The sequence below is a fragment of the Pelophylax lessonae genome, assembly GCF_965119305.1.
Source record: "Pelophylax lessonae genome assembly, chromosome: 6".
In the NCBI taxonomy this organism is placed as follows: domain Eukaryota; kingdom Metazoa; phylum Chordata; class Amphibia; order Anura; family Ranidae; genus Pelophylax; species Pelophylax lessonae.
This window is the reverse complement of record NC_138773.1, coordinates 63,024,886-63,040,454: the sequence shown is the minus strand read 5'-3', so window position 1 is coordinate 63,040,454 and position 15,569 is coordinate 63,024,886. Positions and strand designations below refer to the sequence as shown.

At 42.1% G+C, this 15,569-nt stretch overlaps 1 protein-coding gene across 1 annotated transcript in view; it reads left to right on the top strand.

The window, feature by feature from the left end:
* Nucleotides 1-15,569, top strand: part of RAB26 (RAB26, member RAS oncogene family) — a 509,349-nt gene that overhangs the window by 477,545 nt on the left and 16,235 nt on the right. Inside the window, exons 6-7 of the mRNA XM_082261275.1 lie at nucleotides 7,272-7,337; nucleotides 12,425-12,481. Of these exons, the coding sequence (XP_082117401.1) occupies nucleotides 7,272-7,337; nucleotides 12,425-12,481 (123 nt within the window). The remainder of the gene's footprint in view (nucleotides 1-7,271; nucleotides 7,338-12,424; nucleotides 12,482-15,569) is intronic.

Genomic DNA, 15,569 nt, shown 5'->3' with positions numbered 1-15,569 from the left:
AGCAAATACACATTTGCAAGCTGGTATTGACTAGTATTCCAATGTTTCTCTTCTCCCTTATTTTTCTCCATCACTTAGCTAATGAAACTCCAAAGCTGGTGGGGAGAGGCAAGGGAGGGTCAAACAAGGATGATATGAAGGCAACTGACATCCACCTTATCAAATGACAATGTCATTGGTCGCTAGGAGGTTGGCAGCTAGAAGGTTGTAATGGTGTACAACAGGGGTGGGGAACCTTTTTTCTGCCAAGAGCCATTTGGGTATTTATAAAATTATTCGGGGGCCGTACAAAATTATCAACTTAAAAATGTGCCTGCTATATTTGTTCAAACATTTAATTAACTCACCCCTAATGTGATGGCTACAACTGCTTCTCTTTGGTGAGGTGTGTGATGTTAGCTGGTATTGATGATGTTGCTACTCGCAACTGGTTTTCCAGGTTTGCGTTGGTCAGTCTGGAGCGCAGTCGACTCTTTGTGGTGGTAAGTTTTGATAGGAACTGCTGGTGGGTACAGCTGGCGGGTACAGCTGGCTGGTATTGTTGGTGGGTACTGCTGGCTGGTACTGCTGGTGGGTACTGCTGGCAGGTACTGCTGGAGGGAAATGTTGGCTGTTACTGCTGGCTGGTACTGCTGGTGGGTACAGCTGGCTGGTACTGCTCCTGGGTACAGCTGGCTGGTACTGATGGTGGGTACAGCTGGCTGGTACTGCTGTGAGTACTGCTGGCTCTGGCTCGCACTGCTGTGTGTGCTGCTGGCGGGAAATGCTGGCTAGCAGTGGCGCCACGCTGGAGGAAGAGGCGATGTTTCCTGTATTGGTCACAGGCGGAGTGCATTTGATATCACTCTGCCTGTGAATCACTCAGACTGTCAAAATGGAGTCGAAACTATACAGGAAGCATCGGCTCCGTTCTGACAGATCAGCTGAGAGACACAGACTCAGCTGCACGGGGGGCTGGACCAAATGACTCCGAGGGCCGCATACGCCCCCCCGGCCATAGGTTCCCCACCCCTGGTGTACAATGAAAACCTGTGGCTTTATGATATTAAAAGGTTTCGTCCACCCACTGGCTTCTATACAGTTATAAGGCAAATTTTAGGCATTTTGCCAAGGCACCCCTGAAGAAACCTCAAGACACCCCAGCGTGCCTGGGCACCCTGGTTGAAAAAGACTGGCTTAGAGAATTGAATCGATTATTCTAGTAAACCTCACTGTATAGGTAAGAGCTGCCTCTGTTGTCAATACTGATCTCTGCTTCCGAAATGGTTAGGATGCCTGGCTGCCTTGCTGAATTTGTATCTTCAATACTTTCAGGTTTAAAGGCCAACTATACAGATTATGTGCTCTCGTTTCCCTTGTTGCATGCTTTTTTGGGTCAGTGGCTCAGAAACTCTCTGTCACTTCCAATACATTCAAATTCTTCTACAATAGAAGACTTTAAAACCTATGGCATAAAATATGAACAAAGCAGATCCCTCTATAGTGTACTTGTCTCTATCCAGAGCACTAAAGCCTTGTACACTCGCATACCTGCCAACTGTCCCGTTTTTCCCGGGACAATCCCGGCAAATAGGAGCCTGTCCCGGGTAATTTACATTGTTCCTGTTAATCAGGGACAATGTAAATTATTTAAAAAATATACTTTTCTAGCTCTAGATAAATGTGTGTACATATCCGTGTATGTGTATGTGTGTGCATATATATATATATATATATATATATATATATATATATATATATATATATATATATATATATATATATATATATATATATATATATATATATATTGCTCAAAAAAATGAAAACAGACCTCAATCCTCAATGGGAAAAATCTCATGCTGGATATCTATACTGGTATGGACTTGGCATGTGTTAGGATAATATGGACTGGGTAATATGTTAGGATCTATACTGGTATGGACTATACTGGTATGGACTCTGTAATGTGTTAGGATGGTATGGACTGGGTAATGTGTTAGGATCTATACTGGTGTGAACTGGGTAATGTGTTAGGATCTATACTGGTATGGACTGGGTAATGTGTGAGGATGGTATGGACTGGGTAATGTGTTAGGATCTATACTTGTATGGACTGGGTAATGTGTTAGGATCTATACTGGTATGGACTGGGTAATGTGTGAGGATGGTATGGACTGGGTAATGTGTTAGGATCTATACTGGTATGGACTGGGTAATGTGTGAGGATGGTATGGACTGGGTAATGTGTTAGGATCTATACTTGTATGGACTGGGTAATGTGTTAGGATCTATACTGGTATGGACTGGGTAATGTGTGAGGATGGTATGGACTGGGTAATGTGTTAGGATCTATACTGGTATGGACTGGGTAATGTGTGAGGATGGTATGGACTGGGTAATGTGTTAGGATCTATACTGGTATGGACTATACTGGTATGGACTCTGTAATGTGTTAGGATGGTATGGACTGGGTAATGTGTTAGGATCTATACTGGTATGGACTGGGGAATGTGTTAGGATCTATACCGGTATGGACTGGGTAATGTGTTAGGATCTATACTGGTATGGACTGGGTAATGTGTTAGGATCTATACTGGTATGGACTGGGGAATGTGTTAGAATCTATACTGGTATGGACTGGGTAATATGTTAGGATCTATACTGGTATGGACTGGAGAATGTGTTAGGATCTATACCGGTATGGACTGGGTAATGTGTTAGGATCTATACTGGTATGGACTGGGTAATGTGTTAGGATCTATACTGGTATGGACTGGGTAATGTGTTAGGTTCTATACTGGTATGGACTGGGTAATTTGTTAGGATCTATACTGGTATGGACTGGGTAATGTGTTAGGATCTATACTGGTATGGACTGGGTAATGTGTTAGGAAGGAAAGGATGCTACATTGTTTTATGTAAATGAAAATGATCACCCTACAGAGGGCTGAATTCAAAGACAGGTGAATAAAGTGTGAAATGTGCTCAGGTGTGACCATACAAAAAATGGAATATGGAAATATAAATAAAGTATTAGGTGTAAATAAGTACAATAAAACCTAATTATACCAGAAAGTATAATCGTACTTATTTACACCTTGCACTTTATTTATATTTACATATTCCATTTTTTGTATGGTCACACCTGAGCACATTTCACACTTTAGAATTGCAGGGAATTGTGATGAGAATTTTAAACTTTAGGCAGAAGTAGTGCAGCTGAATGGGAGAATTATTCCAACTCTGCTACTTTGGCCTCAAGTTTTCAATTCCCTTTTCAATTTCCTGTAATTCTCTCTTTATGAAGTAGACCCTATAATCTGATAAGTAGGCGGGGCTTAATTATGCGGAGTGGGCAGAGCTTCAGGGAAGTGGGTGTGGTAAGTAATTGATAGCTGCGCTGCAAAGTGTCCCTGGAAATTTTTTTCAAATGTTGGCAACTATGCACTCGATCAGATTATGGGATGAATAATCGTCCGTTTTTTTGTTGCATGCTAGTCTCATATCGAAAGTAAAGAAGTTACTCAATGTACGAAAATTCACGTACAACAGAATACAACTTCAGAAGAGATGTAGTGTGTTGAATTGTTTTGTAATCTATTCTTTCATTTCCAAGCATGTGTGGTCTTGCTCTTACGATTGTTTTCAGATGACAACTGTACCAAATAAGCGAAAATTAGACGTTGTGTTCACTTATAAAAATTTCCTAGTCTGCACCGTAAGGTTTTTGTCGTCCGAAAAGTCGGAATCAGTTGTCGAAAGCACTATATTAGCTGTCAGATAACCGGGCGATCGTTTTTCTTATCGTGTGTACGGGCCTTTAGTGTCATTTCTGTCTGCTGCTTTGTTTGCTATCTGCATGAGTTTCTTCTATTAAGTTTCCCAACACCAAGAAACAAAAGGGTGATGGGGAGGAAGCTCCAGCACACAGATTGTGATTGACAGCCTCAGCTCTGTTCCTGTGTGCTGTGTGAAGGGGGGTGTGTCCCCTCCCTCCAATCAGCTTTCAGAGCTCTTGTCACTGACCTCTGCAGTGTGTCATTTCAGCTCTCTGCCCCCTTTTTTCTGACGGTTCAGACAGTCTTTATAAATTCTGGACTTTGAACTTTGAATGTAAAGAGAAGATTGCAGATAAATTGGTACAATTTATGGATGAGGATTTGTTTAATCTCTGTGTATCACCTGACGCCAGTCACTTAATTGGGTATACTGCATGTAAGGGTTTACAACCACTTTAAATTGCAGTTCAAGCTCTGTTACCTTCAAGTTTTAAAGCCTCTGGCAGAATCTTCAGCAGTCCACAATCCTGCAAGTGTTGGTTGCCTGGGTCCCCCTACCCACATACTGCTAATAGATGTCCCTCATTCTCATCTCAAAAAGTTGAGAGGTATGGGTAAATATATCTAGCTTCACAGGGTAATGAGGGAAAAAAAAAGACTAATAACATGAGGTGGGTGGGAGGTAGGGCCGGTAACAAAAAAAAAAGGTTTTTGCCTGAATGGGGGCTTTAACCACTTTACCACCGGAGGATTTTGCTGTCTTCCGTCCAGGCCACTTTTTGCGATTCGGCGCTGTTTGACTTTAACTGACAATTGCGCGGTCGTGCGACGCCGTACCCAAACTAAATTTACGCCCTTTTTTTCCCACAAACAGAGCTTTCTTTTGGTGGTATTTGATCACCTGTGCGATTTTTACTTTTTGCGCTATAAACAAAAAAAGAGCGTTTATTTTGAAAAAATAACAATATTTTTAACATTTTTTTTATATGAAATTCCCCCCCAAAAAAATGTAAAAACCAATTTTTTAAAAAATTTTTGGCCAATTTGTTTTCTGCTACCCATGTTTGGTAAAAAAAATCACAATAAGCGTATTTTGATTGGTTTGCGCAAAAGTTTTTTGCGTTTACTAACAAAGGGAAAGATTTCTGTCATTTTTGGTGTTTTTTTTTTTTTAACGCGTAATGGCGGCGATCTGCGATTTTTTTGCGGGACTGCGACATTGCGGCGGACAGATCGGACCCTTGACTGACATTTTTGACACTTTTGGGGGTACCAGTGACATTACTGCAGTAATCAGTGCTATATATATGCACTGTTACTGTAAAAATGACACTGGCAGGGAAGGGGTTAATTTTATTGGAGAGGGAGGGGTTAATGTATGCCTGGTGCTTACTGACGTGTGGGGGGGGGAGGGGACTGAGTGAGTCATGGACAGATCGGATGTCCAGCTATGCTGAACAGTCCGATCTGTCACTCCCTGTCACTATGGATATCCGCCCGCTTGTGTTTACACAGGCGGGCGGATCTGCACACTAGATCCCCGACGATCGGGGGAAGAGCGGCGGCGATCGCCGCTGCTCCTTCCCTGGCCCGACTCCCGCTGTGACTGAAAACAGCAGGAGCGAGCCTCCGGCGGCGCGCAAGCGAGCCTCCGGCGGCGCGCAAGCGCCGCCCAGAAGGGGGAGTGTCTGACGACGTAGTACTACGTCGTCAGACGATAACGAGCCACTCTGCCGCAGTAATATTACTGTGGGCGGTGGTAAAGTGGTTAAGGTTTCTGACACACTGAGAAGTGGCAAATGCTGAAGATTCTGCTGTAGGCTGCAGGGCTTCAAGATATCGGAGTCAGGATTTATTGCACACGGGAGAGGCAGTCTCCCTAGTGCAGGAGCTATTCTTTTTATTTTTTATTTTTTTTGGGAAGTGACAGTTGCTCTAAAGCCAAAGGCAGCCAGCAGTGGTCAACAGTGACATCTCCTGTATTTCTTTCGGTTACTTTAACCACTTGCCGACCAGTTACGTTGACTGTACTGCGGCAGAGTGGCTCGTTCTACATCGCTGGACTCCTCCCCTTGTGGGCGGCGTGCACGCGCCGCCGGAGGCTCGCTCCCGCTGTATTCAGTTACAGCGGGAGTCGGGCCAGGGGAGGAGTGGTGGTGATCACCGCCTCTCTTCCGCGATCGTCGGGGATTGAGTGTGGAAATCCGCCCGCTTGTGTAAACAAAGCGGGCGGATCTCCTAAGTGACAGGCAGGGTCAGATTGCAGGGTTCAGCATAGCTGAACATGCGATCTGTCCCTGTGTAACTCAGTCCCCTCCCCCCACACACGTTAGTAAGCACCAGGCATACATTAACCCCTTGATCACCAATAAAAGTTAACCCCTTCCCTGCCAGTGTCATTTTTACAGTAACAGTGCATATGTATAGCACTGATTACTGTAGTAATGTCACTGGTACCCCCAAAAGTGTCAAAAATGTTAGTCAAGGATCCGATCTGTCCGCCGCAATGTCGCAGTCCTGCAAAAAAAACGCAGCTCGCTGACAGATCGCCACTATTACTAGTTAAAAAAAAAAAACAATAAAAATGACAGAAATTTCCCGTAGTTAGTAGCTGCGATAACTTTTGCGCAAACCAATCAAAATACGCTTATTGCAATTTTTTTTTACCAAAAGTATGTAGCAGAAAACAAATTGGCCTAAAATGATAAAAAAAATTAGATTTTTACATTTTTTTGGGGGGGAATTTCATGAAAAATAGTTATTTGTTCAAAATTGTCGCTCTTTTTTTGTTTAAAGCGCAAAAAGGAAAAATCGCACAGGTGATCAAATACCACCAAAAGAAAGCTCTATTTGTGGGGAAAAAAGGACATAAATTTAATTTGGGTACAGCATTGTATGGTCGCGCAATTGTCCGTTAAAGTAACGCAGTGCCGAATCGCAAAATTTGGCCTGGTCAGGAATGGAGTAAAACCTTCCGGTCATAAAGCGGTTAAAAATACGCTCATTGAGAATTTTTTTGTCAAAGACATGTAGCTAAATACAATTTGGCCTAAATATATGACAAAAATTGAATATATTGGATATTTTTTAACTGTCAAAGTAGAAAAATATTGTTATTTTTTTCAAAATTGTCGCTTTTTTTATTAATATCGCAAAAAATGAAAAGCGCAGAGGTGATCAAATACCACCAAAAGAAAGCTCTGTTTGTGGGAAAAAAAAGGACGTAAATTTAGTTTGGGTACAGCGTTGCATGACCGCGCAATTGTCAGTTAAAGTCGCACAGCGCCGAATCGCAAAAAGTGACCTGGACGTAAGACAGCAAAATCCTCCGGTGGTAAAGTGGTTAAGGCACACGATATGGCTGCTGTCACATGCTTCATTTTTGTTCTTTGTTATATAATTTCTTACCAGATTTCGGGAATGTATTTGACCAAAGCTTTTTGGATACATTGAGTGAAGTGTAGTTTAGCACCCTTCCAGCATTAAAACTAACAAAATGTTTTCTTATAGGCCTGGCTGACTGAGATCCATGAGTATGCCCAGAAAGATGTGGTGATCATGCTTCTTGGAAACAAGGTAAGAAAAAGAGAATGTAAACAGTAGCCTCTGTCTGCTCATCAGTGGTACATGGCAAGAGAAGATGTCCTGCACCCACTAGTACTCCATCTCTATCTCTGGTGGCAACATTGCAGCATCACTCTCTGCTAAGAGCCCATTCACACTAGCACGACTTGTGAGGCGACTTGTGTAGCCCCAGGTCGCTTGAGATAACAAAAGCAATGTTAATCAATCAGTGCCATCTTAATTGGCACTACTGAAGTTGCTCCGACTTCAGAAAAGGGTCCTGTACTACTTTGAGGCGACCTGTGATCCGACTGTCCCATATACTTCAATGGGAGTCGCCTCCTTATCTTAATTGACACGACTTGTTATCAGACTTTCCAGGAAGAAGAAAGAGATTAGCCAGGCATTCCCCACAGACAAAGTCGCCTGTCTCTTCAAAGTAGTGCCAAGTCTCTTCAAGTCACGGGGCGACTTTCTGGTCGTGGTAGTGTGAACCGGCTCTAAAGGGGTTAGCATCTCATCTGTGCCACTGAAACAACTATTTTTACCCCTTTTCTAGAGACCATATGACCAGTGCCTCACTGCTAGTGACCAGTACCTCACTACTGGTGACCAATGCCGCACTACTGGTGACCAATGCTGCACTACTGGTCACCTGACCAGCCACTAGAATGAGTCCAGAGCACCATTGTGACCCGTGGTTTGTTTAGTGTGCCGCTCAGGTTCGATCACTATGGGGAATAGTGTGAGTGATGCTGCATCCACTGCAGGAGTGCCAGCAAGGGATGGAGCTCGTCCCAGCTCCTGTAGTCACTGGAAGGGAGGAAAGATCCCTGGTGCCGCACATCCACAGACTCCTATGGTGGTATGAAGGGGACAACCTACACCTGGGCTTCCGCCATGCCTCCAACACGTTTCACTCACCCCCCCAGGGCTTAGTTATGGGGATTAGCTTAGTCATCCCCACAATGACAAAGCTCCCAGGGGCAGAGGGAAATGCCCAGGCTGAGGTTGTCTATTTCATACCACCATAAGACTCAGTGGATGTTCGGCACCGGGGAAATTTCCTCTCTTCCTTCCAGAACAACATTGTCTGAAGAAAGATATTTTGCTCTTTTTATTTTTTATTACTAAGGTCTTACTTCAAATTCATAAATGTGACTAAACTAGACTAAATTCTAGATCTAATTCTTAAGAATTTAACCAATAAAGGCACACGTAGGTTCTGATTTACAAAGGCGGTGTCTGCAGTGGGTTTGCAGACTTCAAATAAAAACTTGACAGGTTTTTCATTTTCTTCAATAGAACCAAAACACCCGCCCCCCCCTTTTTAAGTGTCAGAAGAGGCAGGGAGACAATGGATGGGACTTTGTTTCTTTATTCCATAAAGATAAAAACAGTAAAGCACAAAACACCATTAAAAGCAACAAATTCATGTATATAGTTCGTCTTGCAGTATAAGGGTCCTTTCACACGGCCGCTCCGTGTGAAAGGTCCGCTGCGGGACTTTTTTCTTTTTTTTCCACGGAGCGGATGACATTTCTATCATCCGCTCCATGTGCCCGCATATCATCCCATCCGTTTGCGGATGATATGCGGACATAATGTAAGTATATGGCACTGCGGATGTCAGCGGATGACACCGCTGACATCCGATTTTCCTTTCCATTTTTTACACGGAAGAAAAAATGGGGTTCTGTTCCATTCGTAAAAATGGAACAGAACTGAAAGGAGGAAAATCGGGTGTCAGCGGATGGTATTCCGCTGACACCCGCAGTGCCATTCACTTACATTATGTCCGCAAATCATCCGCAAACGAATGGGATGATTTGCGGACACACGGAGCGGCCGTGTGAAAGGACCCTAAAGGCGTACAGGACCAACTTGTTTCACAAAGAGTTTGCTTATTCAGGATCCACACCTTAATTGTATATTCTATATCGTTAATTGTACATTCTTCAAGCACCAATTGTAGAACTCATTGCTCAAAACACCATATATAGATATAAATGTTCTCTTAATGACATATATTAAATAGCAGTGGTCATCAACTCTATGGGGTCATCAACAGGCCGTAATCCAAAAGGCTGCAGCTATATTGGCATTTTCCCATATCCTATATGGATGCTCTTCTGTCCTATGTTAATTACCTCAATATAAAACCATTTTCATGAAAGCCACATCCATGCCATCAGGAAAAGCACATGTCTGGCTCCTGAGTAGCTTTTTTTTTTGTCACCACTCTGCCCATACACTTCAGGGTCCCTTTCACACTTGGGCATTTGTTGGCAGAATCACTGCGAATCTGCCACTGATCCCAAAACACTCTGCAAAACTGACAGATTGCACAACGCTTGTTCACGTGCCATTCATTTTCAATGGCTCCTAAACGTGGGTGTGATTCTGCTGCGATAAATCGAACTGCAGTTGCGGCAAACCGCATAGCATAAAGCTTGTCACTTAAAAAAGAGCAGGAGCTTCTTTTGGGCGACAAGCTGCACTCAATGCAGTTTGTCACAATTGCAGCGCAATTTATCGTGTGACAATCATGGCAGAATCGTACCTGCATTTAGGTGCCATTGAAAATGAATGGCACCTGAACAAGCGTGGTGCAATTTGTCAGTTTTGCAGAGTGTTTTGGGATTGTGGGCAGAATCGCAGTGATTGCAAATGCCCAGGTGTGAACAGGGCCAAATGAAATGGCTTGGCCGGCCTTGTGTTTGATATATGTGGTCTGGGGGGGGGGGGGGGGTAAGGAATAAGGTGTAATACTTACCTTAGACTAGGCATACATGTTTAGATTGCCTGTGGGGCTGAATGAGAGAAATTATCTATTCCCCCCATTCATGCTAAACAGTGTGGATGAAGGAATCTCCCTTGCCAGCTATTGTATTTAGATAGCTACAGCACCTGCTGCTCCCTGAATACCCAAACAGTGACTGCAGCTGATTGAATGCACTCTCTATTTGGCCAACAAGTTTCCACTCAGCTCTTTCTATCTTTTAATTGAAGTTTGTTAAGCTGGGTGGAAATACCCAAAGTTCAAGCCATGTATGATATCTACACACAAGCATTGCTATACCCATATATTACCAAACACAAAGCATTATGACCAGCTTTACACTTCTCCGCTCCACTGGTTGTTGCCCCTACGACCTAAATGAAGGGCCAGTTTACTGTCCTTCAAATTTTAGGGGGGCTGGACTATGTCCAGCAGGAGTAAAAAATGCTCTGGTGTCAGTGGGAGCTAACAATGTCCTTTGGTATTTAGGGGGAGATATAGTGCCCCACCATTGGTGTCAGTGGGAGGAATAGTGCCCCACCATTGGTGTCAGTGGGAGGAATAGTGCTCCATCATTGGTGTCAGTGGGAGGAATAGTGCTCCATCATTGGTGTCAGTGGGAGGAATAGTGCCCCACCATTGATGTCAGTGGGAGGAATAGTGCTCCATCATTGGTGTCTGTGGGAGGAATAGTGCACCATCATTGGTGTCAGTGGGAAGAATAGTGCCCCATCATTAGTATCAGTGGAAGGAATAGTGCCCCATCATTGGTATCATTGGGAGGAATAGTGCCCCATCATTGGGAGGAATAGTGCCCCATCATTAGTATCATTGGGAGGAATAGTGCCTCATCATTGGTGTTAGTGGGAGGAATAGTGCCCCATTGTTGGTGTCAGTGAAAGGAATAGTGCCCCATCATTAGTATCATTGGGAGGAATAGTGCACCATCATTGTTGTCAGTGGGAAGAATAGTGCCCCATCATTAGTATCAGTGGAAGGAATAGTGCCCCATCATTGGGAGGAATAGTGCCCCATCATTAGTATCAGTGGAAGGAATAGTGCCCCATCATTAGTATCATTGGGAGGAATAGTGCCTCATCATTGGTGTTAGTGGGAGGAATAGTGCCCCATTGTTTGTGTCAGTGGCAGGAAATATGGCTCACTGCGACAGACAGTAGGGGGAGTAATGCCCCAAGGGCGGCTTCACCGCTCACGGCCTCTCCAATCTCATTCTGTCCCGTGGTTCTGCATTGTACATGAAGATGTCAAAGGCCCTCCAACATTCTAGGAGAGTCAGAGAGCGGAGGAGAGCACTGGCTGCTGGGGAAGTGAAGAATATGGTAAGTATCACTACATATTACTTTTAGCCTAGACAAAACCAGCTATTAAAGTGGTAGTATACTGCTTTTTTTTCACTTTTAACTACAGGTAAGCCTATAATAAGGCTTACCTGTAGGTACAATTAATATCTCCTAAACCAGCACGGTTTAGGAGATATTTGCAGTGCATGCAGCCGCTCACGCGAGCGGCGCATGCGCTCTGAAGATCCGGCGGACCTTCAGCTTCCCTTGCCGGGAGCTTGCTGGAAAATGACTCCCGTGCGCATGCGCGGGAGTGACGTCATCGCGGCTTTGGCCAATCACAGCGCCGGAGCCGCCGAACCTGAAAGAGACGCCGTGGGATCATGTCAGCGCCTGCAGCGGTGTCCGGGGGTCCATGTCGGGGCTTCCTTCTAAGGTAATTCATAATGAGCTAGTATGCGATGCATACTAGCTCATTATGCCTTTGTCTTGCAGGTTTTTTAATTTTTTTTATTTTAGGTTTACAACCGCTTTAACCCTTGCAATAGGGGGCACTGCCTTGATAATTGTACAGCTGACAGGTGGTTAGCTTTATAATTTATTTCTTTGCCTTGAAATATTGGATTTATCAGAATAATGGAGTTGATCTTATAGTACAGCCCTGGTCATATTTTATTTCCGCTTAGCAAGCAAAGGGTTAAATAGTAATACTCGTGTAATAGGTTAAATTGTGTAATAGGTTTGCCAGTCTGGTGCTGAAAAGACTTTAGCTCTTGTTAAATATTCATCATTTACTTGAAAGCTCGCAATGCATAAAACATGTGTTCGCACTCCTCAGTAGGGCCCTGACGTTATTCTGAGTTGTAAAATGAAATTCTGGTCCAGAGAACAATTATTTACTTGAAGTGCTTTAAGCATCAGGGTGTGCAAGTCCTGGCCATTCCTCCTACAGCCCCGAGCCAAGCTGTCCAGTAATGGCCTCATTTAAATTGTGATGCATTTTCATTTCCCCTCAGGTGGACTCCACTCATGAACGGGTCGTCAAGATAGAAGATGGAGAGAGGCTAGGAAAGGTGAGTTGGGTATATAATACCTACCTAAAGTACAACATTGTAGATCTAAACTCTAACTTGTTGACATTTAGATGGATACAGCCGTTTCCCATAGACAGTTGTCATTGTTTTAATGAAATACTGTTTTTATCTCAGTGCTGCCGATCTCCTCTAGCCCCTTTTCAGCCACTTGCTGTCTACATGCGCTCTCGCTCCAGCATTGTCTACACAACATTGGCAGACTTGTATAAAGTACTCGAAATTTCTACTTGAGTAAAAGTACAAGTGCTCGATCAAAAAGTGACTTGAGTAGAAGTGGAAGTGCTCGCAGAAAAAGTTACTTAAGTAGAAGTACTAAAGTATTCAACATTTTTTTTACTTAAGTATTGCAAGTAGTTTTTTCAAAAAAATTGCTACTTAAGTACTAAAAGTAAAAAGTACCAGTAGTTTTGAAAAAAAAATTCTACTCAAGTACTGAAAGTAAAAGTACAAGTACTGTGTTATGTAGTTATTAAAGAAAGAAGTCAAAAGTTTGAACATCATATTGTTTTTTATTATTTCAAATGATTTATTCAAATGATTAACCTGTGTTTGTTAGTAGTTTCTTGATGCACTTTAAGCGCTGTAGCACCATTTATTTGTTTGTTTCATATTTTCTTTTTATTGGAAAGATTTGGTATAGCAGCTTTTATTATACACAGCCTTTATTTTCGTATGCGCTGATTTACAAATTACATTATACACATTTTTTTGAACTTCATGAAACCTGCCATCTACTGTTCTGGCTGTGGTAATTTTTTTAAAAGTAACGAGTAACTATGCAGCACAAAAAAAAAATACTTGAGTAGAAGTATCGAAATCATCGAAAAAATGTAGTGAAGTAAAAAGTAGAAGTAGGAGAAAAAAATTCTACTCTAGGAAAGTAGAGATACCGCATTTCGGTACTTAAGTACAGTACTTAAGTAGTTCTACTTCGTTACTATACATCTCTGAACATTGGTCTGGACTGACTTCCTGATGGTGGCAGCAGCGGACCATGACAGTATAATATGTGTTGGCATGGTCCCTGGTAGTTTCCACCATGTTACTGGGTAACAGTACAGGGATAAGAATGGAAGACAGTTGACACCCCATGACGGGAAGTGACTAGGACCTTCATAGCAGGATCACCAGTTGTTCTTTTAACCGCTTCCATACAGAGCAGTTAGACCCCCTTCCTGCCCAGACCAATTTTCAGCTTTCAGCACTCTCACACTTTGAATGACAATTGCTCAGTCATGCTACACTGTAACCAAACACAATTTTTATAATTTTTTTCACACAAATAGAGCTTTCTTTTGGTGGTATTTGATCACAACTGGGGTTTTTTTTTTTTTCGTGATATAAGCAAAAAAAGAGCAAAAATTTTGCAAAAAAAAACACCTTTTTTAAGTTTCTATTATAAAATTTTGCAAAAAATTAATTTTTCTTCATACATTTGGGCCAAAATTTATACTGCTACATATCTCTGGTAAAATTAACCCAAATTAGTGTATATTATTTAGTCTATGTGAAAGTTATTGAGTCTAGAAGCTATGGTACCAATTACTGAAAATTGATCACACCAGATGTACTGATGGCCTATCTCCTTTCTTGAGGCCCTGAAATGTCAGGACAGTACAAATACCCCCCAAATGACCCCTTTTTGTAAAGTAGACAGTCCAAGGTATTTAGTAAGAGGCATGGTGAGTTTTTTGAAGTTATAATTTTTTCCCACAATTCTTGGGAAAATTAAGAAAAACATTTTTTTTTCTTTTTTTTCCCAAAAGGTTGTCAATTTATAAGCTATTTCTAACACATAGCATGTACACAGCAAAAATGACACCCCAAAATTCATTCTGCTACACCTTCTGAGTATGGCGATACCACATGTGTGAGACTTTTACACAGCCTGGCCACAAAAAGAGACTCCACGTCCAAGTAGCACCATAAGGCGTTTTAGGAGCATAAATACTGTACACATAAAACTTTCTTACTACCTATCACACTTTTCAAGGCCCTAGAGCAACAATACAATGGAAAAATCCACAAAATGACCCCATTTTGGAAAGCAAACACTCCAACATATATTCTATGAGGCATTATGGGTCCTTTGAACATGTCATTTTTTTCCACAAGTTTTTAGAAAATGTGGGAAAAAAATAAAAACTTTTTTTTTTTACACAAAGTTGTCAATTTATAGGATATTCCTAACACATAGGATGTACATAGCAAAAATGCCACCCCAAAATACATTCTGCCACTCCTCCTGAGTATGGCAATACCACATGTGTGAGACTTTTTCACAGCCTAGCCATATAGAGGGGCCCAACATCCAAGGAGCATCATCATGCATCCTAGCCACTTGCCTAGGCCTATTTTTCACATTTGGTGTTTACAAGCTAAAATCAGTTGTTTTTGCTAGAAAACTACTTAGAACCCCAAAACATTATATATTTTTTTTTAGCAGCGACCCTAGAGAATAAAATGGAGATTATTGCAATATTTTTTATCACACCGTATTTGCGCAGCGGTCTTCCAAACGCAATTTTTTTGGAAAAAATTCACTTTTTTTTAATTAAAAAATAAGAAACCAGTAAAGTTAGCCCAATTGTTTTACATAATGTGAAAGATAATGTTACGCTGAGTAAATAGATACCCAACATGTCATGCTTCAAAATTGCGCACGCTCACAGAATGGTGACAAACTTTGGTACTTAAAAATCCCCATAGGCGACACTTTAAAAATTTCTACAGGTTGCTATCTTAGAGTTACAGAGGAGGTCTAGGGCTCAAATTATTGCTCTTGCTCTAACGATCGCGACGATACCTCACATGTGTAGTTTGAACACTGTTTACATATGTGGGCGGGGTTTCCGTATGCGTTCGCTTCTGCGCGCGAGCTCACGGGGACAGGGCGCTTTAATTTTTTTTTTTTTACTATTTATTTTATTTATTATTTTTTATTTTTACACTGTTTTTTTTTTAAAAAAAAAAATTGATCATTTTTATTTCTATTACAAGAAATGTAAATATTACTTGTAATAGAAAAAGGCACGACAGGACCTCTTTTTTGTGAGATCTGGGGTCA